Source organism: Rhinolophus sinicus, chromosome 3 (genome assembly GCF_057876585.1).
Source record: "Rhinolophus sinicus isolate RSI-liver-muscle chromosome 3, RSI-T2T, whole genome shotgun sequence".
In the NCBI taxonomy this organism is placed as follows: Eukaryota; Metazoa; Chordata; class Mammalia; order Chiroptera; family Rhinolophidae; genus Rhinolophus; species Rhinolophus sinicus.
Window position 1 is genome coordinate 191,574,749 of NC_142503.1, and position 14,480 is coordinate 191,589,228.

The following is a 14,480-nucleotide window of genomic DNA, read 5'->3' on the forward strand; positions in this document are numbered from 1 at the left end:
GCCCGGCTCTACGGTGGGAGCTGCGGATACACAGAAAGGAGGAGTTGCAAATTCAAGTGTCTCGGCAAGAAACACACTTACATGGGTTAACTTCTATCGTAATTGTCTCTGGTGGCTGGGCTTTCCGGCTCACAGTTGAAGGCCTGCCTTCCTTAATATACGAAGAGCTTTACTCATGACTGGAACATTTGGAAATGCCTCTGGCAGTTGGAATCAGGGCACCAGGAGATAGGAGCTCTCTCTGAAATCGGAATTTTCAAATAAAATTTGCATTTCGTTCTGGAAGTGTTTACTAAACGTTTTTCATGTTTTCGTTTGAAAGACATCATTGCCCAAGGGTTAGATGTTCAGTCTCTGGGGCCTGACTGCTTGGATCTTTCACTTATTAGCTGTTATGACCTTGGTAGGCTTCTTAACCTGTGTATCCATTTCTCATAAAATGTGGCATTCCACTCTTCTCAGCTTGGAACCTAATACCTCTTTGGCACTCAAGGATTAGACACTCTTGGGCTTGGCATTTTTCTGTCTTATCTTCTAACAGGTTATTGCTGGTATACAAAAATCTATTGGTTTTTGTGTATTTATTATGTATCTTGTTGACTTACTGACCTCCCTTATTCAGTAGCCTTTCAGTTAATTTCCTTGGGTTGTTTGTCTAGGCATACAATCATTTCAGCAAATAATTTGACATCACCCTTTCCAACATTTACACATATTTACTCCCTGTTATAACATGATGACGGTAATGAAGTTTCACTTAAAAGTAATTGGAGTGTGGGCTAAGCGACTTTGGGAAGGGTGGACTCAAAAACAGCTGAGATGCTGCTATGTGATCTGACGTCCTGGATTAAAAGTGGCTGAGAAAGACAAAAGGTCTAACGGGAGAGACCCAGATATTACTCACTGCAGTTGATGTACATTAACAGCCAAAATATGATACTTAAGTTTCCAAACTGAACTATAGTTTTCTGATAGTGATGAAAATAATTGCAGATTTAACAGGAAGAAAACTAAAATGCACGAGTAGTGGGAGCCTTGACTAAAATTCTCAGGTAGGCTAAATGGTATCTTTAATATTAAACATTCAGCCTGTTTTTGGGGGTTGCTTAAGCTGGACACTAGCATGCTCTTTGGTAGGAGATGTAGTTAACGGGCCCCTTTAAAAGATTATTAAAAAAAAAAAAAAAAAAGGCTTCAGGGTATTCTAGAAAGTAGAGCCAGAGTGCTTGGTGTAATAAACTATAAACAGAGTCTATACTTCATAAAACCCAACATGATTTTGCCTACATCCCAATTTCATCTTTTGTTCACTACCATCTGAACTCTTCAGCCTCCTCTGTTCCCCAGAAACAAGCAGCCACTTCCCCCGTTGCAGAGGCATCATGCTTGCTGTTTCCTCAGGCAGGTATAGTGGCACCACACCTTTGCATGGCAGCCTCGTCATTTTTCAGGTGTCTGTTTGAATGTCACCTCTGCAGAGGCCTTTCTTGAACCCAGTCTGAAGCAGCCCTCCCTCCCAGTCACATTCTATCGTGTCATCCTGTTTTGTCTTCCTAGCTCTCAGAAGCATAGCTCTTAACATGTTATAAAGTTGTATTGGTTAACTTAAATGTTTCCTCTGCCTAGCAGCCAACTAGAATGCAAGCCACACTAGAGCAAGCTCTTATTTGTAGCTGTTTTCAAGCTCCCAGAACCATGCCTGGCACATGACAAGTGCTCAAATGTTTTGCATGAGTAAATGAATAACACAGGAATTGTTTCTAGTAGCCCATGAGACCAAGGGTGGCTGGGGTTCCTGACACAGGGAGAACTGAACAATCTTGGGAAAACGGCGCAGCAAATAGTGGTAGTCCAGCTGAACGATAGTCCTTATAGCAAAGGACGGCCAATGAACTGTGGAGGCAAGGATCTCAAAAGGGCAAAGGAAAAGAACACAGGGAGAGTGTTAAGAGTGCCTGGAGGAGGGAAAGGGCCTGGTTTATCAGAAGAATTGTAAGGAGGCCTGCTAGGACCACAGTGTGTAAAGGGGAAATCGGCAAGAGTACGGGCTGAAGAGGTCAGCTGGACCCAAATCATGTATAAAATGAACTTCGACTGTTTGGTGACACAGACACAAAATGGTTTAAAGGGTCTTAAAACATGCAGTCTTCAGGGTAAGGACAACCTCCAAATTCCCTCTTATGAAGTTTTTAGCAAGCATATAAAATACGCCTTCAAATCAACTTACATTTTTCATAAGGCCCACAGATAACTGCTGATGAGATCAGTCATTTGGTGGCACCCAAATTCAATGAACTGGTGCTTCTAAGCACCAAGCTACTAAGTTACGCTACAATACATGTAATCAATTTGAAAATTTTGTTTCAAAGTTTGTGCCCAAACCTAATGAAGGCTAAAATGGATACACAACCCTCGGTTTAAAATTTGAGGTTTCCATAATCGTCATGTTCAGGTGGATTCCACTTACACAGTTGGATTCTGGTGTCCAGTTGGATAAAATGAGGAAAAACCAACACTCTTAAAAATTATTACTAATGTGGTTTGGCCCTCAAGGTTAAAAAATAACTGAGCCAACATTTAAAAGTTAATTTCAAATAAAAATGTGGGATTCTTAGCTTGTCTTAGAATAAAAGATCAGAGGAGCAGAGGAGCTGGTAATAACGGGGCCTTGGGGAGCAGTTAGCTGGAACAGAGTATCAGTGGGCTCTCCTGACTTGCTTTATTCATCACCACAGTCTGTAAGAGCAATGCTTCTCCAACTTCACTCTGCATGGGAAGCCTGTTACAAACACAGGTTCTCACTCAGGTCGGAGTGTGGCCTGAAACTCCACATTTCTGAGAAGATCCCAGGTGGCGCAGATGCAGTTGGTTCTCCAATCAAGCTTTAAATGGCAAGGCTAGGAATGAACAACTAACACATAAAAACGAAAATAAAAAAGCAAACATTATCTTTATTTAATAATCTTTGATATTTAAAATACAACTCATTGGACATCCATATTAACAATAGAATCCTCAGTGTTCAACAGTGCTTTGGAAGCCCGGCTTTTCTAAGGACCAGACAGGAAGGCCTGTGTGTGTGTGATAACGGCAAAAGAACTCGAGGGGCACACACACAAGGGCTGCAGAGTTGAATCCTGAGCAAATGGCACTGTCACAGTGCATTTGTGTCATGACCAAAAGACAATGCTTTTTATTTCAGACTTTTTTTTGTACTTGAATTTCAAATAGTTTACTTACACAGAACAGTAATTTTTAAAAAGTTTTTCCAGTGTTGTAGAAATTAATCACATTCAAATGTACATTTTCCTCTTTCAAAAAAAAAAAAGCATAAAAAAATTCCTGGCAACATTCACCTTTGAATTATGCAAGAGACAACTGAAGTGCTTCCTAAATAAACCAGGAATTTCCACATATATTTCACTATTGCTTCCCACTCCTTGTCTATGAGTCCATAGTCTTAAAATATTTAGTGATACACTATTATTGAATATGCCGATTACTGTAAATTTAGAAGTGATGTTACTAGCATTAATTCTTAAAATGCCAGACCATTTTGGAAAAAAATAAAAATAGCAAAGGTTTTCTTCAACTTAAAAAAAAAAATCAAAATTCAAGAATTAACCATGTCAACAATCTTTTCATTCATGAAAGCAGAATGAACAAAAATATTTGTTATGTATAAGACTTTAAAAACACAATACAAGCCCGTTCACTTTTTTAGCAAAAGATGTTTGTTTTAAAGGGACCAGGAATGAAGGAAAGTTTTTATTTGAAAACATGAAAAATTATTTACTGCTGAGATGATTAGTTGATTCAATCAGGTTTTTCTTAATTAAGGTCACATATGTATGACATCGCCATACTTCTTAGGGCCCAGACACAACAATTTACTTGAGTAGAGGCCATAGGTCTGACTGCAGATCAGGTTTTTAATAGGAAGTCACCAATGTTAATTATTGAATCCTTTAAAGAATTTGACACATCAAGATTTATTTTTTCAACTGAAGATATTTCAATTATTATATTTTGCTTATGCACGGAATTCTTTTTGATTTGCACAGGTCCAATGGGCCAATTTAAAGATATTTAGTAAATCTTGGCACTACCATGATACTATTTAAAAATAGTATCAAACATACAGACATTAAAAATGTGATTTAGGCTCTGACTATACAATTTGGTTTATTGAATTTAATATTAAGTGAAACAATGTAGACTACTGGTAGTTTTGCCTATAATGATTCTCAACTAGTTTTGAGTTTTTTTCCTCATTAAGTTTGGCATGAATAAAGTCTTAATGAAGAAAAATCAAGTTTTAAACAAAAAAAGCACCTCCTTCAATATTCTGTGAATTGTAAATTTGGCCAAGATCTTTAGAGTTGAAATAGTTTACCTACAGCAACCTTTTCAAACAATTTACAGTACTGAAGTATTTGTAAGTTAATGACTATAAAAAATGTATAGCGATGGTTTTAGACCAGAGGCTAACTACTGTGAATTTTTAAAACATAAATAACTACTTATTAAATCCATGACATCTCAAAATATGAAAGTGGCATTTTCAAAGCCTGTTTAAACTTATAACACTAGCATCGCCACTGTGTATTTTATACTGGTAATACAGGTTATACATTAGAAAAATGATACCAATAGTTTAAATATTAAACATTAAGGTGTTCCCAATTGGTAAAACAGAATGGAAATCTTGATATAAATAAAGTGGTTAGGACAGTGACTATGAATTTCGTTGTTCCTGACTTTCTTTTGCAGGTGGTTTATAAGTAAATAGCAGTTCCTAATATGTGAACTATAGCTTGGTATAACTTTTAAATTTTCTGATACTGTGGGTATGAGCATTGGCATCTTTTCATATCAGCCAATCAATGGAATTTGAATGTTCAATTAAATTTAAGCCAATGCAAAAACAAGATGGCAGTTTACTAGTGATTCTGGATTTGCTTGCCAAATATAACAATTTTACAACAAATTAAATAAACACATTCAAATGTATCCAGTGTGTGCTCAGCTCTGCTTTTAAAAAATCCCTAACAAACAAGGGTCAACATGCCATATTTCCTTAAGGGCTTTAATAAGTGTGTAATGTAAGAACTTTATACACGCTAAGGTTAAACTTATGCATATTCGTTTTCTCATTTTTATATCAGATAACTCATCAATTCAAGTGTATGAAAAGTTTACTGTAATTTTTCAATGGAAAAAGGTAAAGGCCAAATACCCATGGAAAAATATGATTACCGTATTTTGGTTCGCAAGTCTTGAGGGAGCAGGACTAAACTCTAACATCTCTTATAATTCTAAAGTTTTATAATTCTTCTGAAACACTTTAGATTTTAAAGTGAAACTGTCTTATTTTATATAAGGGAAATTTCAGAAGACTTCATTTGGCACAAAATAACAACTAAAAAAAATCTGTCACTCTCTGAGAAAAAGCTGTATCATAATCATAAATAAAAGGCATTTTCTCATTTCTTTTCACTTAGCAACACGAGTAAATCCCAATCAAAAAAATTTCCCTGATAAAATGTATGCAGCTACACACCAGTATGGCAACACACCGTACTTTAACTTCCTAAGTCATTGGCTGGAATTTCTTTTTCAATTTTAGCTTATGAACAATTCAACATTCAAAGGGGCTTTAAAAGGGGGTGGGGAATGAGGGGTGGGGAGTAGATGACAGAAATCTAAATGCCTATTTCTGAAAGACATGGTTAGTTTTCACCAAAACCATACCATTGTATTGACCTAGCAAGAAACTGTATCCCAATTAAAGAATGTTTATCAAAACTAATGACTTTCTAATTTACAGACCCATTAAGTACTGTGACTTCTATGATTCTTAAGCCATTTAAACATAATGCAAGTGTTAAATGACAGCATAAATTTAAATGTCTTTTTGTTAGTAAATTATTTTCATGTTTCAGATCATCACCACTGGCAAGCTACACGTACTAGGAGATGTACAGCAGAAGTAGACACCTACATTCCACGAATCAGCTGTAGATAGAACAGGTAACCCCAGTCACGAGAAAAATAAAATGAAACTGCTACTAAAATCAAAGGCCAATTTTGTTTATCATACATTCATGGGTGGGTATTATATGTTGTCTTATGAGTATAACAGAAGGAAACTTGCTTGCATACTATGCTTCTCCTGTTTTTCTCAACTGAAAAGAGAAGAAATAATAAGGTGCTGGAATTAGGGTTACAGCAAAGCTGCAAAGTTCTGCCATAATTGAGAAGACATTCACAAAGCATCTGGGAAAGGATGTGCTCACACATTTAAAAAATGTTCCTTTATTCTGAAATACTTGTGCAGAGCTGATTTCAGAGTTTAGGAATGCACCAGAATCATGAAATAATGATCCCATCTTAAAGGGCTTAAAAAGCAAAACCTCAAGAAAAATAACCATCTTTTAAAAGAGTTGTAAAAAATAATAAAAACCAAGTAGGAGAGACAGGATGATCAGAATCAATAACATGAGAAAACACCCAATTGCACAACACATGGGTGGAGGGCGAACAGCCTATCCTTCTGGAAACATTACTATTATCAACAAAGAGAAGAGACACTGTCCTAAAAGGTGAATTTGGTTAATAAGAAACAGAAGCAACTATTAGATGATGAAAGAGAGCAAATCACCTACACAGAAGGGAGAAAAAGAAAACAAAATGTACAGGAAAAGTTCTGTGGCAAGAGCTAATTAGTTGGTCTGCAAAAAGATCCAAGAAAAATGCCCTAATTTTAGATATTGCACACTCAAAAATGAAAAAGGAACATTTAGGAAACTATTTTAAATTTCTTTAATTGCTGAATGCCTCTTTGGCTACTATTTAGAGGATCATTATTTAGTCCTACGACTGATGCATTTTTCCACTTTGTCATCTTTTTGTTTGCAAACCACCTAAAAGTTTTATTTCCTCTGTTGAACATTGTTCTCTTTGACACATCACCAAAATGGACCCTATGGCTGTGATCACACAGGATAATGCTGGAAAATATGAATATCTAAGGGACTTGTAAAAGGTATTATTTTTTTCCTTCTATTTTGAAATTATTTTTAACAGTTTCTAAAGACATGGTCACAGCTGCTTGAAGCATGTCTTCTTCACTCATAGCATCACCTGTTGGGAAAGAAAACACATATTTATTAGAAATTTCTGGAAACTTCTCAATCACGAAAGGTAAGCTCTTAGAAAACATATTTCTATTTGACTACTATAGTTTCCTTTGATTTTTAAAATTTACATATACTAAAATTCACTCTAATTTTACAGTTTTATAAGTTTTGACAAATGCATAGAATTGAATAACCACTATCAACACCCAGATACAGAACTGTTCCATTGCTCCCCAAAATTCCCTTGTGCTGCCCCTTTGTGGTCAACCCCCAATCCCTAATCCTAGGCAACCTAAGTTCTCTGCCCTACAGTTTGCCTTTCCCTGCATGTCAATGATACAGTATGTATGTTATAGCCTTTTGAGTATGGCTTCTTTCACTTAGCATACTGCATTTATTTTAAAAACAAATGCACTATGCTAAGTGAAAGAAGATTTAATTTTGCTGTACATGTTGACAATTTGTTAGTTTAAAAAATTGTTTTGAAATCATTATTTATTCACAAAAGTTGCAATGATAGGACCCATGTACACTTTGGCTCAATTTCACCCAGTCTTACACAACTATAGCTCAAAGAAAAACCTGGATAGTGACACTGGCACAATGTTGAATGGAGTTCTGTGGTATTTTATCATGTGTACATTCGTGTAACCACCACCACTACCACTAAGACAGAGAACTGTTATAGTACCACAAAGATCTCCCTCCCTACCTTTTATATTCATACCCACTTCTCTTTCCCCCTACCTTCCCTAACTGCAGGCAACCACTAAGTTGTTTTCCATCTCTATAAATCTGTCATTTTAGAATGTTACACAAATAGAATCATACAGTATGAAACCTTTTGAGGCTGTTTTTTTTATTTTTTTTTCACTCAGCATTATGTCCTTGAAATTCATCCAAGTTGCATGTATCAACAGTTGGTTTCTTTTTAATCCTGAGTAGTATTCCATGGTATGGATGTACAACAGTTTATTTAACCATTCACCTCCTATAGGACATTTTGGTTGTTTCCAGTTTTTGTGACAAATAAAGCTACAATGAACATTTGTGTACAGGTTTTTGCATGGATGCAAGTATTTACATCTTTGGGATAAATGCCCAGAAGTGTAACCTACTAGGTTGTATGGTCAGTGTATGTTCAGTGTTTTAAAGAAACTGCCAAATTATTTTCCAGAGTGTCTGTGGTAGTTCAAATGAAATATAGAAACCTGACTTCCCTTTACATTCTTTTACTCTCCCCCATTTATAGTTGTCTTAAATATTTCCTATATAGTTAAACACAGAGAGAGAATCCTAAAAGCAGCAAGAGAAAGGCAACTAATAACTTACTAGGGAGCTCCCATAAGACTGTCACCTGACTTCTCAACAGAAACTTTGCAGGCCAAAAGAGATTGGCACAAAATATTCAAAGTGATGAAAAGCAAGGACCTACAACCAAGAGGATACTACCCAGGCTATCATTTAAAACTGAAGGACTGATAAGAGCTTCCCAGACAAGAAAAAGGAGTTCATCGCCATATTTATCTATTTATTTTTAAGATGAAAAAATAAATAGATAAATATGAACAATAAAATGGCAACAACTACGTATCAATCAACAGTTAACTTTCAATGTAAATGTATTAAATGCTCCAATCAAAAGATAGGTGGCTAAATAGATAAGAAACGAAACTCTTACATATACTGCCTATGAGAGACTCCCTTCAAATTGAAAGACACACATAGAAAATAAAGGGATGGAAAAAGATATTTCATGAAAATGGAAACAAACAAACTAACAAAAGCTAGGGTAGCAATACTTATAGCAGACAAAATGGACTTTAAAACAAAGAAAGAACCAGTAATCCCACTTCTGGGTATTTATCCAAAGAAACACAAAACGCTACTTCTAGGGGACGTTTATCCATATGTTTATTGCAGCATTGTTTACAGTGGCTAAGATATGGAGGCAGCTTGGGTGTCCATCGATTGAAGAATGGATAAAGAGGAGGTGGTACATATATATAATGGAATATTGCTCGGTCATAGAAGGGAATGGGTTCTCGCCATTTGCAGTGGCATGGATGGACTTGGAAGGTATTGTGCTCAGTGGAGTATGTCAGACAGAGAAAGGCAGATGCAAAGTGATATGACTTATATGTGGAATACAAAGAACAAAATGAACAAACAAAACAGAAACAAACTCATAGATACAGAAAACATTTTGATGGTTGCCAGATGGGAGGGGGTTGGGGGTGGGTGAAAAAGGGAAAGGGATTAAGAAGTACAAATTGGTAGTTACAAGACAGTCATGGGGATGTAAAGTAAAGCATAGGGAATATAGTTAATAATATGGTGATAACTATAGTGCCAGATGGGTACTAGTCGGGGGGGGGGGGGGTCACTTCTTAAATTATACAAATGTCTAACCACTGTGCTATACACCTGAAATCAATATAATATTGAATGCAAATTGTAATTGAAAAATTTTAAAATGAGGGAAAAATGTGAAGAGCAATAAAAGGTTCAAATTCCCAGTTATAAAACAAACAAGTCACAGAGATGTAATGTACAGCATGGGGGATATAGTCAAATATTGTGATACCGTGGTACAGTGTCAGATCGTTGCTGGACTTATGGTGATCACTTCTTTAGGTATATAAGGGTGGAATAACTATGGTGTATCCCTGAAACTAATATAATGTTGTATGTTAGCTATATTTTTTTTTGGTAAAAATCTTTAAAAAAAATATTTCCTATATATACACTAAAAACCAAATCAATGTTGTAATTTTTGCTTCAACCATCAAACGTAATTTAGGAAACTCAAGAAGAAAGGAAAGTCTATAGTGTTTACCCATATTTTTATTCTTTCTATCGTTCTTTTTTCCTTCCGATGTTCCCAAATTACTTCTTTTATCATTTGTTTAGAAAACTTCCTTTAGCCATTATTTTAGGGTAGATCTGCTGTGACAAATTGTCTAATTTTTTCCTTCATTTCTGAAGCAAAATTTCACTGGATATAGAATTCTGGGTTTGTTCAGCACTTAAAACATATTGTGCCATTTCCTTCTGACCTCCATGATTTCAGATGAGAAATCTCTGTCATGCAAATTGCTGTAGGTTAAGGAATTTCTAGCTGGTTTCAAGATTTTTTTTTTTGTCTTCTGTTTTCAGAAATTAGGCTATGATGTGTTTGGTAGGGATTTCTTTGGGTTTATTCTGTTTGCGGTCCACTCATCTTCTTGAATCTGTAGGGTTGTATCTTTTGCCAAGTTTGGAGAATTTTTAGCCATTGTTTCTTCAAATACTTTTTTAGCCCCACCCTCTTTCTCATCTCCTTCCTGGACTTCCATGGCACAGATATTAGATGTTTTATCATTGTCCCACAGGTCTCACAGGCTCTGTTAAATTTTTTCCAGTCTAATTCTCTCTGTTGCTCAGAATGGTTAACATCTATCATTCTATCTTCATGTTCACTGATTCTTTCCTCCATCCTTCCATTCACCTGTTGGGTCTATCCACTGAGTTTTAAAATTTGTTCTTGTTATTTTTCAGTTCTAAAATTTCCATCTGGTTCTTCTTCATATCTTCTATTTCTTCCTTAAGGCTTTCTATATTTTCGTTTGTTTCAAGCGTGTTCGTAATTGCTCATCGTAGCATTTTCATGCTTTAATAATCCTTGTCAGATAATTCTATCATCAGTGTCATCACGGTGATGGTATCCACTGTCTTTTGTTATTAGAGTTGAAATTTTCCTGGCTCTTGGTATGACAAGTGATTTTCAATTGAATCCTGGCCATTTGGGGTATTGTAAGACTGGGAATCTTCTCTTCTCTTTCAGCAGGCCGCCTCTCACACAGCACCTGTTGGGGAAAAGGGGCGGTTGCCTTGCTGCTGCCAGACGGGGGAGAGTGTGTGTGATCATTATTGCTGAACACACATGGGAGTTCTGGCTTCCTACTGTCCTCCACTGATATCTACTTGACTGGGAGGGTAGGAACGCTTTGTTACTGTTTCTCAATGACACTGTGGGGTGGCCTTGTTACTGCCTCAAATTACTGACAGTCCTGAATCTCCGTTAGGCCTTTTCTTATAGCACCCAGGCAGGAAGCCAGAGAGACAAGTCTTTATTGCTGGGTGCAAGTCCAGGTTCCCTGTGACCACTGACCCCATGGGAAAGGGGCCTCATTGTCTCCTGAAGGGAATGAAAATCCCACTCCCCATTCTGCTTTCTCTGACACCATCCTGGCCAGGTGGGGATACAAGTCCCAGCTCCTATGGCCTTTGCTGACTGGGTAAGGTGGCAGTAGGGCCAGTTTATTAATATTTACCTAGTCCAGTTTGGCTGTTTATCTACAAGTTTTTGTTTCGCTAGGTGGTCTCTTTTGGCTACATACAGCACGCCTTCCTTGGGCCTTTTTTCTTCGTCTGCACCTCTGGCTGTCTAGCACCACACACCCACGATAGAAGAGGCAGAAAGAAAACCTAGGCCACTCACCACTCTCATTCCTCTAGTCCTGAGCTTCCCAGGCCGTCTCTCTCCTCTCCACCTTCCAGATTCTTCTTATGTTTGTGTTATACCAACATCTAGAGTTGTTTGCTATACTTAGCAGGAGTAGGAAAATGTAGCAGTTCGTTCCTTTTTATTGCTAATACAGTCCACTGTTTAGATGGACCACAGTTTGTGCATCCCTTCACTGGCTGAAGGACATTTAGGCAGTTTCCAGTTTGGGGCAATTATGAACAAAGCTGCTGTAAGTATGCACATACTAGTTTTTGTGTGAACCTCAGTTTTCTTTCCCTCTCTTGATTACATCCCTAGTAGGATGACTGGATCACATGGTTCAGTGTACTTTAAGTGTGTAAGGAAACACTAACTTGTTTCCCAAAGGTGCTGTGCCGTTCTGCATGTTTACTAACCACGAATGACAGTCCTCGCTCTGATCCTCGCCAGCACTTGGTATTGTCAATTTCATTGTTTTTCTCAAGCCAGTCTCATAGGTGGGTAATGATCTCATTGGGGTTTTAATTTGCATTTCCCTAATGACTAGTGATGTTGATCATATTTTCATTTGCTTCTTTGTCACTCAGATATTTTATTTGCTGAAGTGTCTGTTCAAATCTTTCATCCATTTTTTTTTTGAGTTGTTTCAATACATTTTATATATTCTGCTTATAAGTCCTTTGTCATATACAACTTCTTTTTCACTCAATTTCTACTACCTACCAATAATTGACCAACCTTTAAGATGTATTAAACCAAGGCCTGATAGATAACTCTAGACTTCCTGTTGATATTTAGGCTACACTCAGGTGTTTTTAGTTTTCCAGGTGGTAAAATGCATTTCTTTTCCACCTACTAATACTCATGATCTCTGAGGAACTTCTGTAGAATGTACTAGTGACTGTGAAGTTGCAAGTATTATTTATAATATTAAAGCAACACATTCACTGAGTGCTCTAATCTGTTTGCTCCTTAATCTAGGGAAATTTAGTAGATTACAAATTCATTCAAGAGTTTCAATACAATTAAAGAGAGAGGAAAATAAAAGCCTGTAAAGCCCAAATCACACAGAACGTGTGTGTCGAACAGCGTGTGCAGGTAACAACCGTGATGCGTGGTAGAGGCGTACCTAGGTCACTGCCTACCGCTCCTGAACTTGTGGTCGGCGTTTCACATGGGTGTGAGAGCTGTCCTGGCGGATCCTCCTGCTGCTGCTGCTGCTGCTGCTGCTGCTGCTGCTGCTGCTGCTGCCTGAAACATCCAAAAGCAAAACCTAAGCATTTTCATTACAGTAAAAAAAACAAAACCTAAGAATAAATACTCCATGAGACACTATTCACATGGAAAATAAATGGTTCCCCAAAACAAAAGAATCACTGGTGTGAACACAAAAGAATGCAAGAATAATCAGTTCGATATATATGAAAGTATCACAGTGGTGAGCCTAGGAAACCTAGATACAAAATTTGAATTTATCAGACAAATTAGTAGGTAGAAATTTTCACCACAAAACAACACATTGTACAAAAGGATTCACTGGGGGCGGCCGGATGGTTCAGTTGGTTAGAGCGCCGAGCTCTCAACAACAAGGTTGCCGGTTCAATTCCCAAATGGGATGGTGGGCTGCGCTCCCTGCAACTAAAGACTGAAAATGGCAACTGGACTTGGAGCTGAGCTGCGCCCTCCCCAACTAGATTGAAGGAAAATGACATGGAGCTGATGGGCCCTGGAGAAACACACTGTTCCCCAGTATTCCCCAATAAAAATTAAAAATTAAAAAAAAAAAAGATTCACTGGTAGCTATTTTGATGCAAATGTGTTGATTTACAGAACCTTAATATTGTGGGAAGTCACTGGAAATAAGCACCTTTAAGAAGATAGAGCAGCTCAAATTACCACGTGAGTTAATGTGATCTTTCCATGCTGGCTCCTTAATGTCCTTCAGATTTGAGCTTATAAATATCTTTTTAGAGATACCTTTCCTGCTTGCCCCAACTACAGTAGCCACCTGGCATTCTCACTATCTCATCACTTCATTTTAATTTTCAGCATAAACTTATCACCATCTGGTATCTTCTGTCTCCCTCTTTAGAGTGTAAGCTAACAACAGTACACATCTTATCTTTGTTTGTTTCCCCGGTGCAAAAAACTGTGCCTGTCACATAGTAGGCATTCACCAAATACTTGATGAAACAAATGAAAACTGTTTTAACATGCATTATCAAGTATCAGTCATATCTACTGCATTAAAATAAGTTCTCCCTATATTTTTTTTAACAGGAAAGAGTGTCATAAAAATCCACTTTAAAACATTTAAACATGATGGTTGTGATGTAATATGTAGGAGAGGGTCCTTGTACTTAGCAAATATACACTAAAGTATTGAGATGTAATGAGAAATCATGCCCCCAAGTTATTCTCAAATGGTTCAGAAATGTCAACAACTGGGCAACTGGGTGAAAGGTACAAGCTCTGTGAACTATTTCTGCTTTTGTGTATATTTAAAATAATTTCATATATACATATATATGCTGAAAATTAAAAACTTAAAAACAGCTCACAATCTGAGTGAGAAGCCACAGCTTTCAAAAAATGTATAAAAGGATTTTTAAAGGAACTAGAATTTTAAAATTATCAGAGAGAAGCCATAGCTTTCAAAAAAATATATAAAAGGATTTTTAAAGGAACTAGAATTTTAAAATTATCAGTAACACTATTAATAGAATAGCACATGTTTTCCTAGGGTCCCTCTTAATTTCATGTTCCAAGTGAGCAACGAAAAAAATTCAACCAGTGGGGAACTGCACTTTCTCTCTGTTGGCCTTTGAGGAGCACACTGACATTGACAA

The 14,480-nt window shown here is 36.9% G+C and overlaps 1 protein-coding gene across 3 annotated transcripts in view; it reads right to left on the bottom strand.

Moving 5' to 3' along the window:
• Positions 1-2,931: 2,931 nt before the first annotated feature.
• The window catches only part of ATXN3 (ataxin 3), a 33,189-nt gene continuing 21,640 nt past the window's right edge, over positions 2,932-14,480 (bottom strand). For 2 of the 3 annotated variants that reach the window (XM_019745261.3, XM_019745277.3), the window contains exons 10-11: positions 12,761-12,882; positions 2,932-7,146 (exon numbers count right to left, since the gene is read on the bottom strand). In XM_019745261.3, the coding sequence (XP_019600820.3) occupies positions 7,052-7,146; positions 12,761-12,882 (217 nt within the window). In that variant the 3' untranslated portion in view covers positions 2,932-7,051. Of the gene's footprint in view, positions 7,147-12,760; positions 12,883-14,480 lie in introns of those variants that run through there. The other variant, XM_088797455.1, reaches the window with a different exon arrangement.